This window comes from Exophiala dermatitidis (assembly GCF_000230625.1).
Source record: "Exophiala dermatitidis NIH/UT8656 unplaced genomic scaffold supercont1.1, whole genome shotgun sequence".
Classification (NCBI taxonomy): domain Eukaryota; kingdom Fungi; phylum Ascomycota; class Eurotiomycetes; order Chaetothyriales; family Herpotrichiellaceae; genus Exophiala; species Exophiala dermatitidis.
In genome coordinates this window covers 459022-471632 of record NW_008751646.1, presented here as the reverse complement: position 1 = coordinate 471632, position 12611 = coordinate 459022, and the positions used below count along the sequence as shown (strand labels likewise).

The 12611-nt window shown below is 52.6% G+C and overlaps 6 protein-coding genes across 6 annotated transcripts; 4 read left to right on the top strand and 2 right to left on the bottom strand.

Moving 5' to 3' along the window:
* Window positions 1–6: 6 nt before the first annotated feature.
* On the top strand, window positions 7–972 carry HMPREF1120_00171 (4-carboxymuconolactone decarboxylase). Its single transcript, XM_009154161.1, has one exon. The coding sequence runs from the start codon at window positions 379–381 to the stop codon at window positions 862–864; it is 486 nt and encodes a 161-aa protein (XP_009152409.1). The 5' UTR covers window positions 7–378; the 3' UTR covers window positions 865–972.
* A 124-nt stretch (window positions 973–1096) lies between these two features.
* On the bottom strand, window positions 1097–2536 carry HMPREF1120_00170 (uncharacterized protein; the record flags this gene model as incomplete). Its single annotated transcript, XM_009154160.1, has 1 exon — window positions 1097–2536. One exon carries the CDS (start codon window positions 2534–2536, stop codon window positions 1097–1099), a length of 1440 nt encoding a protein of 479 aa, XP_009152408.1.
* Window positions 2537–4395: 1859 nt separating this feature from the next.
* Window positions 4396–5675, top strand: HMPREF1120_00169 (uncharacterized protein; the record flags this gene model as incomplete). The annotated part of the gene is made up of 2 exons (XM_009154159.1): window positions 4396–4800; window positions 4857–5675. The coding sequence occupies 2 exons, from the start codon at window positions 4396–4398 to the stop codon at window positions 5673–5675; spliced, it is 1224 nt and encodes a 407-aa protein (XP_009152407.1).
* A 1070-nt stretch (window positions 5676–6745) lies between these two features.
* On the bottom strand, window positions 6746–7408 carry HMPREF1120_00168 (uncharacterized protein; the record flags this gene model as incomplete). Its single annotated transcript, XM_009154158.1, has 1 exon — window positions 6746–7408. One exon carries the CDS (start codon window positions 7406–7408, stop codon window positions 6746–6748), a length of 663 nt encoding a protein of 220 aa, XP_009152406.1.
* A 628-nt stretch (window positions 7409–8036) lies between these two features.
* Window positions 8037–9804, top strand: HMPREF1120_00167 (retrograde regulation protein 2; the record flags this gene model as incomplete). Its single annotated transcript, XM_009154157.1, has 4 exons — window positions 8037–8164; window positions 8365–8854; window positions 8912–9633; window positions 9687–9804. 4 exons carry the CDS (start codon window positions 8037–8039, stop codon window positions 9802–9804), a joined length of 1458 nt encoding a protein of 485 aa, XP_009152405.1.
* A 594-nt stretch (window positions 9805–10398) lies between these two features.
* Window positions 10399–12372, top strand: HMPREF1120_00166 (uncharacterized protein). Its single transcript, XM_009154156.1, has 2 exons — window positions 10399–11349; window positions 11409–12372. The coding sequence occupies exons 1-2, from the start codon at window positions 10871–10873 to the stop codon at window positions 12067–12069; spliced, it is 1140 nt and encodes a 379-aa protein (XP_009152404.1). The 5' UTR covers window positions 10399–10870; the 3' UTR covers window positions 12070–12372.
* Window positions 12373–12611: the final 239 nt, after the last annotated feature.

Sequence of the window (12611 nt, the reverse complement as noted above, 5' to 3'; positions counted from 1 at the left end):
CCAACCCACACCCCGTCTGGAGATACTGTACTGTGTACCGAACATCGTCCTGCTACAGTAGTGTAAGGTACTCGGTGTAGTAGTAGGAGAGGGAGGGGCCGAGGGGTAAATTGCCGCCCTCCAGACATATTACCCTTGGGTATAAGCCAGTGGACCGATGAAATAATTAAATCATACCTATCTAAGGTATACGCCCTTTCCAACCACCTACCGACTCTAGAACCGTACATACTTCTCCCGGCCACAGAGGACCAGGACCAGACCAGCCATACTACTGTTCCACATACGACAGTCTAGAGACCACCTTACATTGAACGAGGGCCGGACACCAACCCAAGTTAAACAATCTAATCCAAACCGGACATTTGATCTCTTAAAATGTCCTCATCCGGTGACCAACCCAAAATAACATCCTCGACCGACCCATCCCTCCGCCCCCTGCACAACGCCCTCTTCGACGCGGGCCTCGCCACCCGGCGCGCCGTCGTCGGCGACGTCTACGTCGACCGCGCCCTGGCCAACGGATCCACCGAATTCTCCCGCCCCGGCCAAGAACTCGTGACCGAATGGTGCTGGGGATACGCATGGACACGACCGGGGCTGGCGCGCCGTGATCGATCTTTGCTCAATATTGGAATGTTGATGGCGTTGAATCGTGGACCGGAATTGGCAGTGCATGTGCGCGGAGCGAGGAGGAATGGACTTTCGGAAACAGAAATTCGTGAGGCGATTTTGCATGCGACGACGTATTGTGGGGTGCCGGCGGGCGTGGATGCCATGAAGATTGCGGAGAGGGTGTTGGATGAGATGGCGCAGGCTGGGGAGATGGAGAGGGAGTTGGGGGGGAAGAGTCAGGATGCTTAAAACAGCACAGAGAAACCCCTGGGGACAACTGACATTGGGATCTCTATACTATCAGTAGAACTTGTGATCTGATCTGATCAGGCAGTATCAATACGTGCAACTGGTACACTCGCTTTTGATCATCTCTCTTTTTGCATGCATACTAGGTACACACCCGGGCCGGCGAAGTGAGGACCTCAATAGGTGGTGTGTCACAGCCTCTGCTGGCAGCATTCTTCTGGTTCATATGTGTCTATACAGCATCCGCATCGGAAATCTGCTTGTTGATCTCCACTTGCTTCGCCTCCTTGCTATCTTCCGTACTCTCAGACTGGGCCTTTGCTCGCTGGAAATCGACCGATGTGGCCGCCGTGGTCGCCTTGGCCCTCAACGCTGCCCGGATTTCAGGCACCGTCCGTGTGTTCCAACTGTGGTAGTCGCTCATGCTCAACGGAAACAGCACCTTGTTTTCGGCGGTCGACACAAACGACTCGGCCTTGGGGGCCGGCATGCTCGTCAGAGCGTCAATGTCACTGGCCAGTTCGCGGCAATAACTGTCCAATGGTAAATCATTGACGTCGTTGCCGAACGGGTTTTCAATCTCATAGCCAATTGCCGCCAGTCCAAGGATAATGTACGCCGCCAACACCGTGCCGAAAATCGACACCCAGCCCAGCGAGTTGTACAGTTGAAACGGCAGGACGAGGATGTACACCCATGTGATCTGGGAGATGGAGATCGAGTACGCAATTGGTACAGGCGTGGTCAGGATGCGTTCGGTGCCGGTAAGGACATCGGCCAGAGCAGTAATGTTGTTCATGGCGTGAGTTTGATGCACCGGCATCTTCAGCTGGCCATTTTCCATCACCTCGTCCATATATGCGGAGAGATAGGTCAGGATCTCCAGTGGGAGGTTGCCGAGATTGTCGCGCGATCTCTTGATCAGCTTCCGCGGGTTAGACTCGGCAAAAGAGATGCCCAGGTATTCCCCGACTGCTTTCCAGCGACTGTACTGCTTCGGCTTCAAGGGCGTCTGGTCGGCCTGGCTGGCCAAAGTCTGTAGGTGTCCAATCAACGGTTGGAGATCAGGATAATCCACAGCTGGCTCGAACCGAAGACGATGTTTTAGTGCCACTGCAAACGCGTTGATGAGGTTCAACGCTGTGAGTTTGGCCAGAAGGTCGGCCTTTCCCTGCTCTTCGCTGATGTCGTGTCGTTCCGAGGTATGAACCCAGATCAGCCGCGCTAGATTCCGCGACGTCACCACAAGCTGTGCCCAGTATCTTCTTCCTTCACTATATCTTTCATAGGCGGTGGTGGAGCGGAAGGATAGTGCCAGACCGACCACGAAACCCGTGATGGTCAGCAGGACCGAATTAATGCCTAGCACATAAACGAATTTCGATATGCATGTGATGGCCGTGGCCCAGGCGGCGACAAAAGTGAGAGGCAGTATCATCTTAGGTAGCACGCTGCCATGTAGACGAAGGAAGTAGGGCCATTTTGAATGATGGTTCATGTCCCGTGGGCCGACAAAATAGTCGTCGAGATCGATCGAAGTGCGAGTGGGCGCTCGAAGGGCGATGGGGGTGAACTTTGGATTGCGGCCCGGAGAGGGCAAGTTGCTGTTTTTGGAGCCATCCGATGAAGCAAAATCCGTCACGGCTAGGTTGAGATCCTTGCTCTTGTCCATATCGCAGGGCAACAAGGCGTGGAATTGGTAAGGCCTGAGGTTAGCACGTTGAGCGACACCGGTTGTGTCACTATCAATATGGCCAATACTGGACAACAGGTGCAAAGGAAAAAGAGAAGAAAAATGCACAAAAAGCAGTGAAGAGAGCACAGAGAAGACAAACAGTGAAGAAACAATATATCAAGTAGTGAATTTTGTAGAATTGTCACCACAAAGGTTCAGCTTAGGGGTTGTCATCCCCAGCTTACATCAGGTAATAGGAGTCCATGCTGATGCTGACCGTCCCGCAGGATGCAAGGATGTTCAGAGCCGCTTGACGGGTATCTGGCCAAGATCTGGAATAGATGCCATCCGGGGCTGAAACGAGTCAAGAATCTCACCTTACTATTACCTCTGATCGAGAGGTTGTTGGTTGATGATGGCAGAGCAGATGAAACAAGGAGTCAAGGAGTTGCAGGGAGCCTGTGCAGGGCAAATCTTGCGAGAAGTGTCCACATCTCAGTCCATGGCTTGACCGTTGCGCCGCTGGCTGCAACCAGCCAGTAGTAGAGCCCAATAACCTCTTAAAGCTCGACGGTGGAAAGTCTTCGACCGCCTGGACTCCTTGGTTGTGGGACTGTGTCGGGGGCACGCGACCGCCTAGAGCTGGAGGCATCCAATTAACCCACGCCCGGAACGGGAAGCCTGTCGAAGCCTGGCTGCCGTGGTTAGCAGCTAAAGCTTTGACCCCAGTCCACTCTTGGTTCCAGCCTCAGCACCAATAATAATGGCTCGTATATTCTGCGGTGAGGCTTTGCCAGAATGTGCTCCCCGGGCTTCAGAGGAAGTGCAACAGTTCGAAAGAGCCATCTTCCAATTCTGTTCGTCGGTGTACTTGTGCCAGGCACCTTGCTGATGGAGTGGATTATGTTTGCACATCACCATGCTTTCTCTTCGTTTCGTTCCCAGAATCTGCAGCCAGCCAGGGGGTTATGCTGGGCGATAGAGCCGTACACTGCAGTGGTTATAAACCCCCTTTTCACCTGGTGATGGTCTCTTGCTTCCTCCTCCAATGCTCGTTGCCGATGATGGCACGCATTCCAGACGGCGGCGTCACCCTCTTACCGGTGACGGCGTAGAGCGTGTGGCCGGCTGTAGACACTGTCTGCAGGGAATGTTTCAAACATGGAAGCGAGCTGAAGGGGAACAATAGATTGGCTTCCAGACTCTAACCCTGCCCGGTTTCCTCACCACAGAGCAGTCCGCAGAAGATTCTTCTGTGTGACATGATAGATCCCATGCGTCGGGTCGAAGGCTACACCTTGCATACCCAACCAATACCACACACACCTAATATCTGTACCAGTTCCAGGTATATTTGTTACTCCTGCAGTAGTGACTTGGTCTGCCGGATGGACTGAAATTTCCACATTCAAGTTGCAGCCAGCCACATTTGCTGCGGGCAGAAAGGAGTCTGCCAGTGATAGTGGCGCTGTTGTGCCCGAGGGCGCAATTCCACATTTTCCTGGCACCCAGAACCCGAATTACTGGCAGGTCCGGCGAGTTTGGGTGCGGGACAAAATGAACGCATTCCTCCCGCCAGCGCGGACGCCACTCACACTCTGATGACTGCACTTGTTCTATTTTTGATCCCGCGGTACCATTCTCTAGCACTCCTACTTCTTCAATCTGAGATACACAATACCCGTTAGTCAGCAGCTGAAGGGCTTGCTGTCTCCCTTGTTCTCCCGTTGCAACGCCTGTCGCCATGTTGGCCGCCGTCAAACGGTCTGTCTGCTTTCGTCGTTGACCTGACAGCGCAGCAAACTCTTTATAGCCAGTCTCCGCCCGCCTTCAAAAGTCCCTTTCCAGACGCGAAAATGTCGCCCGTGCTGCCTGCCCGCAGCCTCGCCTACATTCTAGTCGCTCTATGTGTGACTGCGATCCTCTTTTTCGCCCCCTATCGGCTGCCATCTCTTCAAGAGCAGGATATCCCGGATGTCCAGGATGTCTTGGACTTGCCGAACGAGTCGGACCTCGCTTCTCCCACGAAACCAGTGCAATCAACAACAACCGCCGTATCCGCAGACCGCACGAAGCCTTCAAGTTCCATATACCAAGTGCAGAATGAAACCCTGGGGTTCCAAGAAGTTTACCTAATATCTTTGCCGGCGCGCACAGATAAAAGAGATGCCTTTGCTGTACAAGCCGCCTTTACCGAAATGAAATACACCCAAATGGATGGAGTAGATGGTCATCTGGTCCCGGAAAAGGCCCTTCCATACGTATGTCTCCTGAAGTACACATTATGACAGACGACACCAACTAACAACTCCCCTAGACTATGGACCAAAGCCCTGCCGCTATCGGCTGTTGGCGTGCGCACCTCGATGTGATCCAAAAGATTGTCCGTGAAAAGGTCGCAACGGCGTTAATTTTCGAAGATGATGCGGACTGGGATGTTTCTTTGAAATCACAGCTGGTACAATTCGCCAGAGGCTCCCGATACATCACGAAGACTCCAGAGCACAGCACACCCATTTCTCCCTACGGCGACGATTGGGACATGCTTTGGATCGGCCATTGTGGGGCCTGGGTTCACCCTGACGACAACAAGCGATTTTTTGTGATTCCAGACGATCCTAGCGTTGAACCTCCGCAATACCGCCGCAATGTTGGTGCCCCCGATATGTCTCACTGGGAATCAGGTCCGAATGGCGACGAGCGAACCAGGATTGTCTTTCGCTCTGAAGGGGCAGTTTGTACCGCCGGCTACGCCATCTCTCAACGGGGCGCCCGTAAGGCACTCTACTATATGAGCATGGAGCCATACAATGCCCCAATCGATTGGGGCTTCGCGGATCTTTGCAAGAACAGCAAGTACAACTTTACTTGTATTGCTCCGTTTCCTCAGCTGGTCGGCGTATCTCGACCCACCTCAAACACCTCTAAGTGGAGCGATATCGGTTACGGCAACGACGCCGAAAGAGCCGTCGAGCCTGCTAATGCCCAGCATTTGGTCTATTCGACGCGGCTCAACATTGCCAATTTTCTTGCAGGTAAAACGGTGTTTGACAGTCAGTATCCAGATGCCACTCCGCCACAACTGGATATCAAAGAGATTGGAGGAGCCGTGGGTCATGTCGAAGAGCTAGACTGAAATCCCACTTGCACAGTCAGAGTTGACTGAACAGGGCCAATCCGGCACGGATGTATGTGCACAACATGGTGTGCTCCACGACGATTGAGGGTATAGTCGTACTCTTGGACGCAATGTTGGGACGTCGGAGTCGGTGATGCTAAATTGAACAGCCCTTAAGCCGCTGAACCGTTGCACTAGTCCTGCGCCCAGCGAGTCAGCGCGCGCAGGATATGGAGACACACCACCCCAGCTGAAGCTGAGACAAATTCTGGGCGATCATCTCACGATGGTCGGAATTGGAGCAGCAACCTGGTGTTACAACCGGGATTGAATCTGGAACATCCCTTCAGGCCGGACCAATGCTACTCCGTGCCAGGGCCATGGTCGCGTTCCTAGTATATGTCTACCAGCCGCGAGCAGTGATGCCGCCGGCCATTTGCTGACGCTGTCTTCCGGCACATGATGATGTTCTGGAGAAGGAGTATATTATACCTGGTACAAAGGCGATATTTGATACGATATGGTATCACAGGGTACGATTTGCGAGATGACATGAGCGGTATTGCGTCGGGGACAGGTCAATGGCAAGTGATACCCACCACAAGGTCTGGAAGACAGGATTTTTTGAGAGAATTAATGGTCTCACGATCTTATACACCTACTTTCGAAATCTCGTTATGTGGCTGCGTGATACCGGTCATTTGGGAGTGACAAATTACGAACCAGTGAGACACCGGGGGACCACGGCGGTGGAAACATGCCGTGAAAGGCACCTCTATCCCGTCCGCTGTGAGCCTCCATGTTTCCGACAAAATGTGGTGGAACGCTGCGTTTGGTCCTTTACATTGGGCCAGGCACTGTTGCTACTGATGCTGTCAATGAGCGACTCAATCGAGTCGGTCGGGCTGTATGTAGTAACTTAACCAAGTTAGGTGTTCTATGACGCCGGTTGAAGTAGCCGGTTAAGGTGGCACAATATAACTTGGAACAAGAAGCAGCTCCTTCAAGTTCTGTCTCTGTAATGCTGTATCTGTCTGGCAGTAGTCGCGCATCTGTCGACTTGATCGATCATCTGGCTTGCCTGCGGCTCAAATGTGCTCTGGGAATGGCATGACAATAGGCTCCCGGCCACTGCTGATCACATCCTGAAGCATTTCAAGCCGATCTTGGCCCCAGAAGGGCTCATCTCGATAAGAGTAGACAGGAGCGCCGAAATACTGTCTCGACACGGCCTCCTGTGTCAGGTCTGCTTCCTTGTCGGCCAACTGCCTCTCTTCCACCGCTCTTCGCAACAGTCGCGGCCCATCGAGTCCCGATGCATCTGCCACACGGACGATAGTCTCCGGGTCGGCGATGTCGGACTCATCTGCCCAGACCGTCTTCAGGCCGTTCAAGGCGAACTCGTGTACTTGGCGACTGTCATGACCAATCTCATCGATGCCAGCCAACAGCACTCTATGCGCAAGCGATGGGTTGGCCGGATAAAATTTCGGGTGCGGCACGATCGGTATGTCGCGTATCCTTCGCCATCGCTCCATTTCTAGAAGACGGTATGTCTGCCGCTGAATGGGCCGTTCTTTGACTGGGAGACCGCCAGAGATGGAGAAAATGTGCATCAGGTCCACGGGTTTGTAGATGATTTTTGCATCAAACTCTTGGGCAAGCCGCTCAAGTCGCCGGCTCCCGATATATGACCATAGCGAGATGAAGGAGAAGTAATATTCAATCACTGGCACTCGGGGACCGGCCATCGCTGCAAATCTTCAGCAGAAGTGCAAGACGTTAGGGGATCAGCAGAGATCTAAAGCACGTGGCGCTTCCTTTTACAACAATCTCCAACAATGCTTTCTGCACCGTGTGGTCCCCATGTGTATTTTCGACGACACTGGGTTGTGGAACGATCGGAATACTCGTTTGAGCATATGTTGCTCGACACCGCGTTGACGCGATGGCGCAATGCGCTACTCGATCACGTTTCTCCCTCTGTGGACATCTAGAGCAATTGTTCTCGTTGCGTTTGAGTTCGGCCAAGAAGCTTTTCAATTGTCCATGTGGACTTCTGTCCCATACCTGTGGGACGCAGAGGCAATAACCTGGTAGTTGGAATGCTGCAACTTCGGGATAGTGGAGATGCGACCTGTTTGGCGGTATCAATCAGGTCTTTATGGGACCATGCTGACAACGCTATAGATTGCGTGATTGTAGGAGATTATTGAGAATCACCAATATTTTGTCTGATGCCTTGCCTTTCTAGCTAACCAGCACTATGCTAAAAGGAGGCTATGGGCTCTGATATTCGACATGTTGTGTTTCCAAAGAGTCGCACTTTTTCGCTAATCGTACCGGTCCTCCAAGCGAATATCAGGACTCACCGGAATTATGCCGGAGAAATCAGAACTATTCGTTCCAGAGACCCTGCCTGTACAGGCGGCTGACGAGCAATATTCGATTGGTGACGACGACATCAAGAAACTGGAAAGGCGACTCGTATGGAAGCTTGACACCAGGTAAGTGAAGTCCCGCGGGCTGTGTTCCAACATATGCGGACGGTCGATTCTCCATGAAGGTTGCGACGACCCAGGATACTCCAGCTTCGGTCAATCGACACTGCCCTTGCATCTCTTCCACATCTGAAAACCTTGGGTTTTGGTATACCTTCGTCAATCGCGACATATTAAGGGGCGGTGCTGACACTGGTCTCTCAAAGAATCCTCCCACCTTTAGCACTTCTATACCTGGCCAACTTCGTTGACCGATCAAATGTCGGAAATGCCAAAATCTTGGGCCTCGCAACAGACCTCAACCTCAACAACCACCAATATGCCGTTGCACTCAGCATCTTTTTCGTCTTCTATGTCGTCTCGGAGCTTCCTTCCAACCTGGTGCTCAAGAGGATGACGCCAAAATTCTGGCTTCCTTTCTTGGTCTTTGTGACAGGCATCATCGTCATGTGCATTGGGTTTGTCAAGACGTATGGTCAATTCGTTGCAGTCCGCGCACTGCTGGGTACCTTTGAAGGAGGTCTCTACCCCGGTTCGCTTCTGCTTCTGTCGACCATGTACACGCGAGAAGAACTGGCCCTGCGCGTCGGTATCTTCTACTCGAGCGCTTCGCTATCCGGGGCATTTGGGGGCCTTCTTGCCCGAGGGCTGTCGGCCATCCCAGCCACATCCACCGTGCATGGCAGTTGGCGATGGGTATGTACCTACCGGTTACTTTCCCTCGGATTTGCGCAGTCGCTGACCCGAGTTTAGATCTTCATTATCGAGGGCCTCATCACATGTGTGGTTGCCGTCGGAGCATACTTTGTGCTCCCCAACTCTGTGGAGACGGCGTATTTCCTGTCTCCTGAGGAAAGAAAACTGGCCAGAGCACGGTTGGAAACATCGCATCAGACATCGATACTGTCAACCGAACCCGAGAAGTTTCGGTGGTCTGAAGTGCGTCGAGGCATCCTGTCGCTTCAGCTTTTCTTCTCGGGCACGGTCTATTTCTCCATCTGCTGCGCCCTGTTCTCGTTCAGTCTATTCTTGCCTTCGATCGTCCAGTCACTCGGATACACGGCGAACGAGGCTCAGTTACTGTCGGTGCCACCGTATGCGCTGGCCTCGATCGTCGGCGTCTGCGTGGCTTTTGTTTCTGATCGTCTGCGGGTACGCGGGATGCTCATCCTGTTCACGCTGCCGCTCGCCATTATCGGATACGCCTTGATAGCACGGGTCGATAGCAATGTGACCAAATACGGCCTCACCTTCCTGATGGCGTCGGGGGTATATGGTTCAGTCCCGCCACTGTTGGTCTGGATCCTCAACAACAGTGCCGGCCACTACAAGAGGGCAACCGCCGGTGCCTTGCAAGTGTGCACTGCGAACATGGGAGGCATCGTCGCCGCGTTTCTCTACCCGAACAACGAGAAGCCATATTACGTGAAGAGCCACCACATCGTGCTGGGAGTTTTGTGTTACGCATGGCTAGGGTGAGTTGCTTGCTTTTTTCGATCAGTTGAAAACCATACTAACAAATTGGCAGTGTATTGCTCAATGTCCTCCATATCCGCAAGATCAACCGGGATAAAGCCAACGGGAAATACGACCAGTATATCGGGTACGGCGATGACCGTGAGCCGTCGTTCAAGCTTGTATTGTAGATGATACTGTTTATCATCGGCACCGGGAGCCTTGATATTCAGTACTGTAACTGAAACACGAAGGGTAAATACAGCACCGACCAGTAAGACGGGAAATTTAGCTTGAAGTTGAGGCTGGCCCCAGCCCAGTCAGCCTACAATTAAGTACATGTACAGTTGTGTAAAAGCAGCACCAGATCATGTAGAACCAGCAGGCGAGCTTCAAGTTTGATCAGAGATTCAATCTCCACGTCGGAACTTTCTCTCCTGAATGGAACGATCCGCGCGTTTGAGATGGCTGCAATCCGTGCTGATGATTCGCCGACGATTTGGTATCGGGCCAGGAGCGGCCAGGAAGAGGGATGAAAGCTGTCAGAAAACGCTGGTGCAGCGGGGACAAGCCTATCTACCGTCTTTTATCGCCAGATACGCCGTGCGCTATGCAAGGCTATCGCCCTTTTATCACGGAGGCTTCGGGAACTTACAGAAGGCTGTTGGCGATTGGGTATAGAGCACCTCAGGAGCCACAAGGAACCACTTTGATCGGTTCTAAGCTGGATCGGACGCGGTCGCCATCGTCAATCAATTTGAGATTAAAGCCAGCTGCAGCCACACAAAACACACTCTGGGAGGCCTTTTTTCCGCCAACGTTTTGATGCTGTGAGTCTGTGCGTAACCCATCATCCTGGCCAGTGCTGTCTCGGGCTCCTGAGCACGCCAGATTCAGCATTCGCAGCTGTCAAAGAACCAACCATGGGTGGGCTGCCCGTGTCAGTGTGACAGGACACTACAAGGTATGTATTTACTGTAGGTATTATATGGTCGCCCTTGCTGCCCCCTTCCGAGTCTGGCACGGTGTCGATGGCCGCGCCTGCCAGTGCGTCTTCTGCTCTTCTTGCTCTTCTGCCTGCTACTAATTCCAGTGGACGCCACTCACTGCGCTTTGCATCCCACCATCAATGTCCTCACGGGTCGCTCTTTTGTGCCTTTCGTTTCTGTCCCTCCTTCATTTGTGAGTCGTTTCTGATACTTGACTGCGCGGCGTGCCCTGTGCGTCGTCTGCTTCGTCCATTCTTTCGGTCGAGCCATGGATTCTCCCACGTGGTCGCGAAATATCAACCCGTTACACCAACTATACGGGACGCGCCGGACGGTGCGATGGGTCGTCTTCCTGGTGCTCGCGGCCCTGGCGACCCTCTACATTACTGGCCAGAGCTATACGCCGTTGGTGTCGACTACTACAGCCTTCAGACCGTCAAAGAATCGAGCCAAGTACCTGAGCCCAGAGAAGCTGATGGAGCGACCGATATCCAAAGACCTACAAACGATACCCAGATTATTCCACCAGAGCTGGTCTGCGATCAAATTACCCGCCAAGTTTGAGCGCTGGAGTGACAGTTGTCGGCGAGCACATCCCAATTGGGAGTGGGTGCTGTGGACGGACGAGGACAATGAAAATCTGGTCAAGAAACATTTCCCGTGGTTATTGCAGACTTATCAAGATCTCCCGGGAGCCATCTACAAAGCCGATCTGGCGAGGAACTTGTATATGTACATGTACGGAGGGTAAGATATTGGTCCATTCCAGCAGCTGTGACCCCAAGAGAGACTAAGACGTCGTGTAGCGTTTATGCCGACCTTGATGTCGAATGTCTACGACCCTCGGACGAGATTTTCAACGAATACAACGTGTCCACCGTCTCGCATTCCCAACCGCGACCGGTCTCTACGCACGATTTGCAAAAGAGTGGTCGAAAGGCTTTTTTCGGCCGGATGGGCACTGACATCAATGAGGCCAACTCGATCCCCAACGCGTGGATGGCCTCGACGCCCGGACACCCCTTCTTTCTTCTTGTGATTGAAAACGTGGTCAAGGGTCTTCAAGACGGATCAAGGAATGGGCAAGCGCCTGAATCGGTCACTGGACCTGCCAGGCTGTTTGAAATGGTCAACGAGTACCACATTGCGGAAGGCTTGTACGCGGGCGAGAAGCTGGACCAGCATGTGGCTAAGAACCCGACTGCCAAACACTTTACTCCTCGCAAAGGCTTGAAACACTCGGTCGAAGTGCTTCCATTCTACTATATCTATCCCTATTCCTGGCTCAGGGATGGCGAAGCTTTTCGTGATGTTTGCTGGGTGTCCAGGGTTACCTTTGATGCTGAGACATGCAAACTGCTCCTGGCCACCGACCGTTGGCCCAGCTACACCATCACTTACTGGAGTCATTCTTGGGCTGAGTCTGGCCATGATGAAGGAAGCCTGCGCCGGCTGGAAGACGATTAATGAATTTCTATTCTGATTTGCTGGTCAAGGAGTTTTGATCCAAAGGAGCGGATGTCTTTTTTATTTCCTGTAGGCATCGAACGTGGTTTTCAGTGGTCTGGCGCTATATCTCGGGGATGAAAGAAAAGGTTCGGGATGGCTGACAAAAATTGGGGGAATTCTGGTAGAAGATGGGCGGACGCCATCTACTCAGAGTATGAGATAGGCCTGACCATGATCATTCGCTCGACAATCGAATGTCAACCAAGATGTGGCTAGCAGCGAACAGTTCAGATTAAACCACGAATCTTGTTAAGTTTGCTACTTGCTTGCCTCGGTTCGGATATGCAGTAACTGGATACCTACCTAAGTAGCCCTGGTCGGGAACTGTACAATGTAGTGTAGCCATTTCTTTTTCGTTCAAACCCACGAGAACGGTGAGTGAGGTGGAAGGGAGAGTTTAATAAACTAAACCCCTTTCTGTCGTTGCTGGTCGAATCGAGTCGAGACCGCACAAGGCTGACATTAGCGGCTCGTCTAAAACTCGCACCAACTCGAACGGC

Excerpts from the sequence above, each read along its gene's own strand:
- HMPREF1120_00171 (XM_009154161.1), top strand. The coding sequence starts at position 379 with ATGTCCTCATCCGGTGACCAACCCAAAATAACATCCTCGACCGACCCA.
- HMPREF1120_00166 (XM_009154156.1), top strand. The coding sequence starts at position 10,871 with ATGGATTCTCCCACGTGGTCGCGAAATATCAACCCGTTACACCAACTA. Across the intron at positions 11,350-11,408 it reads TATATGTACATGTACGGAGG|CGTTTATGCCGACCTTGATG; the intron begins GTAAGATATTGG and ends GACGTCGTGTAG.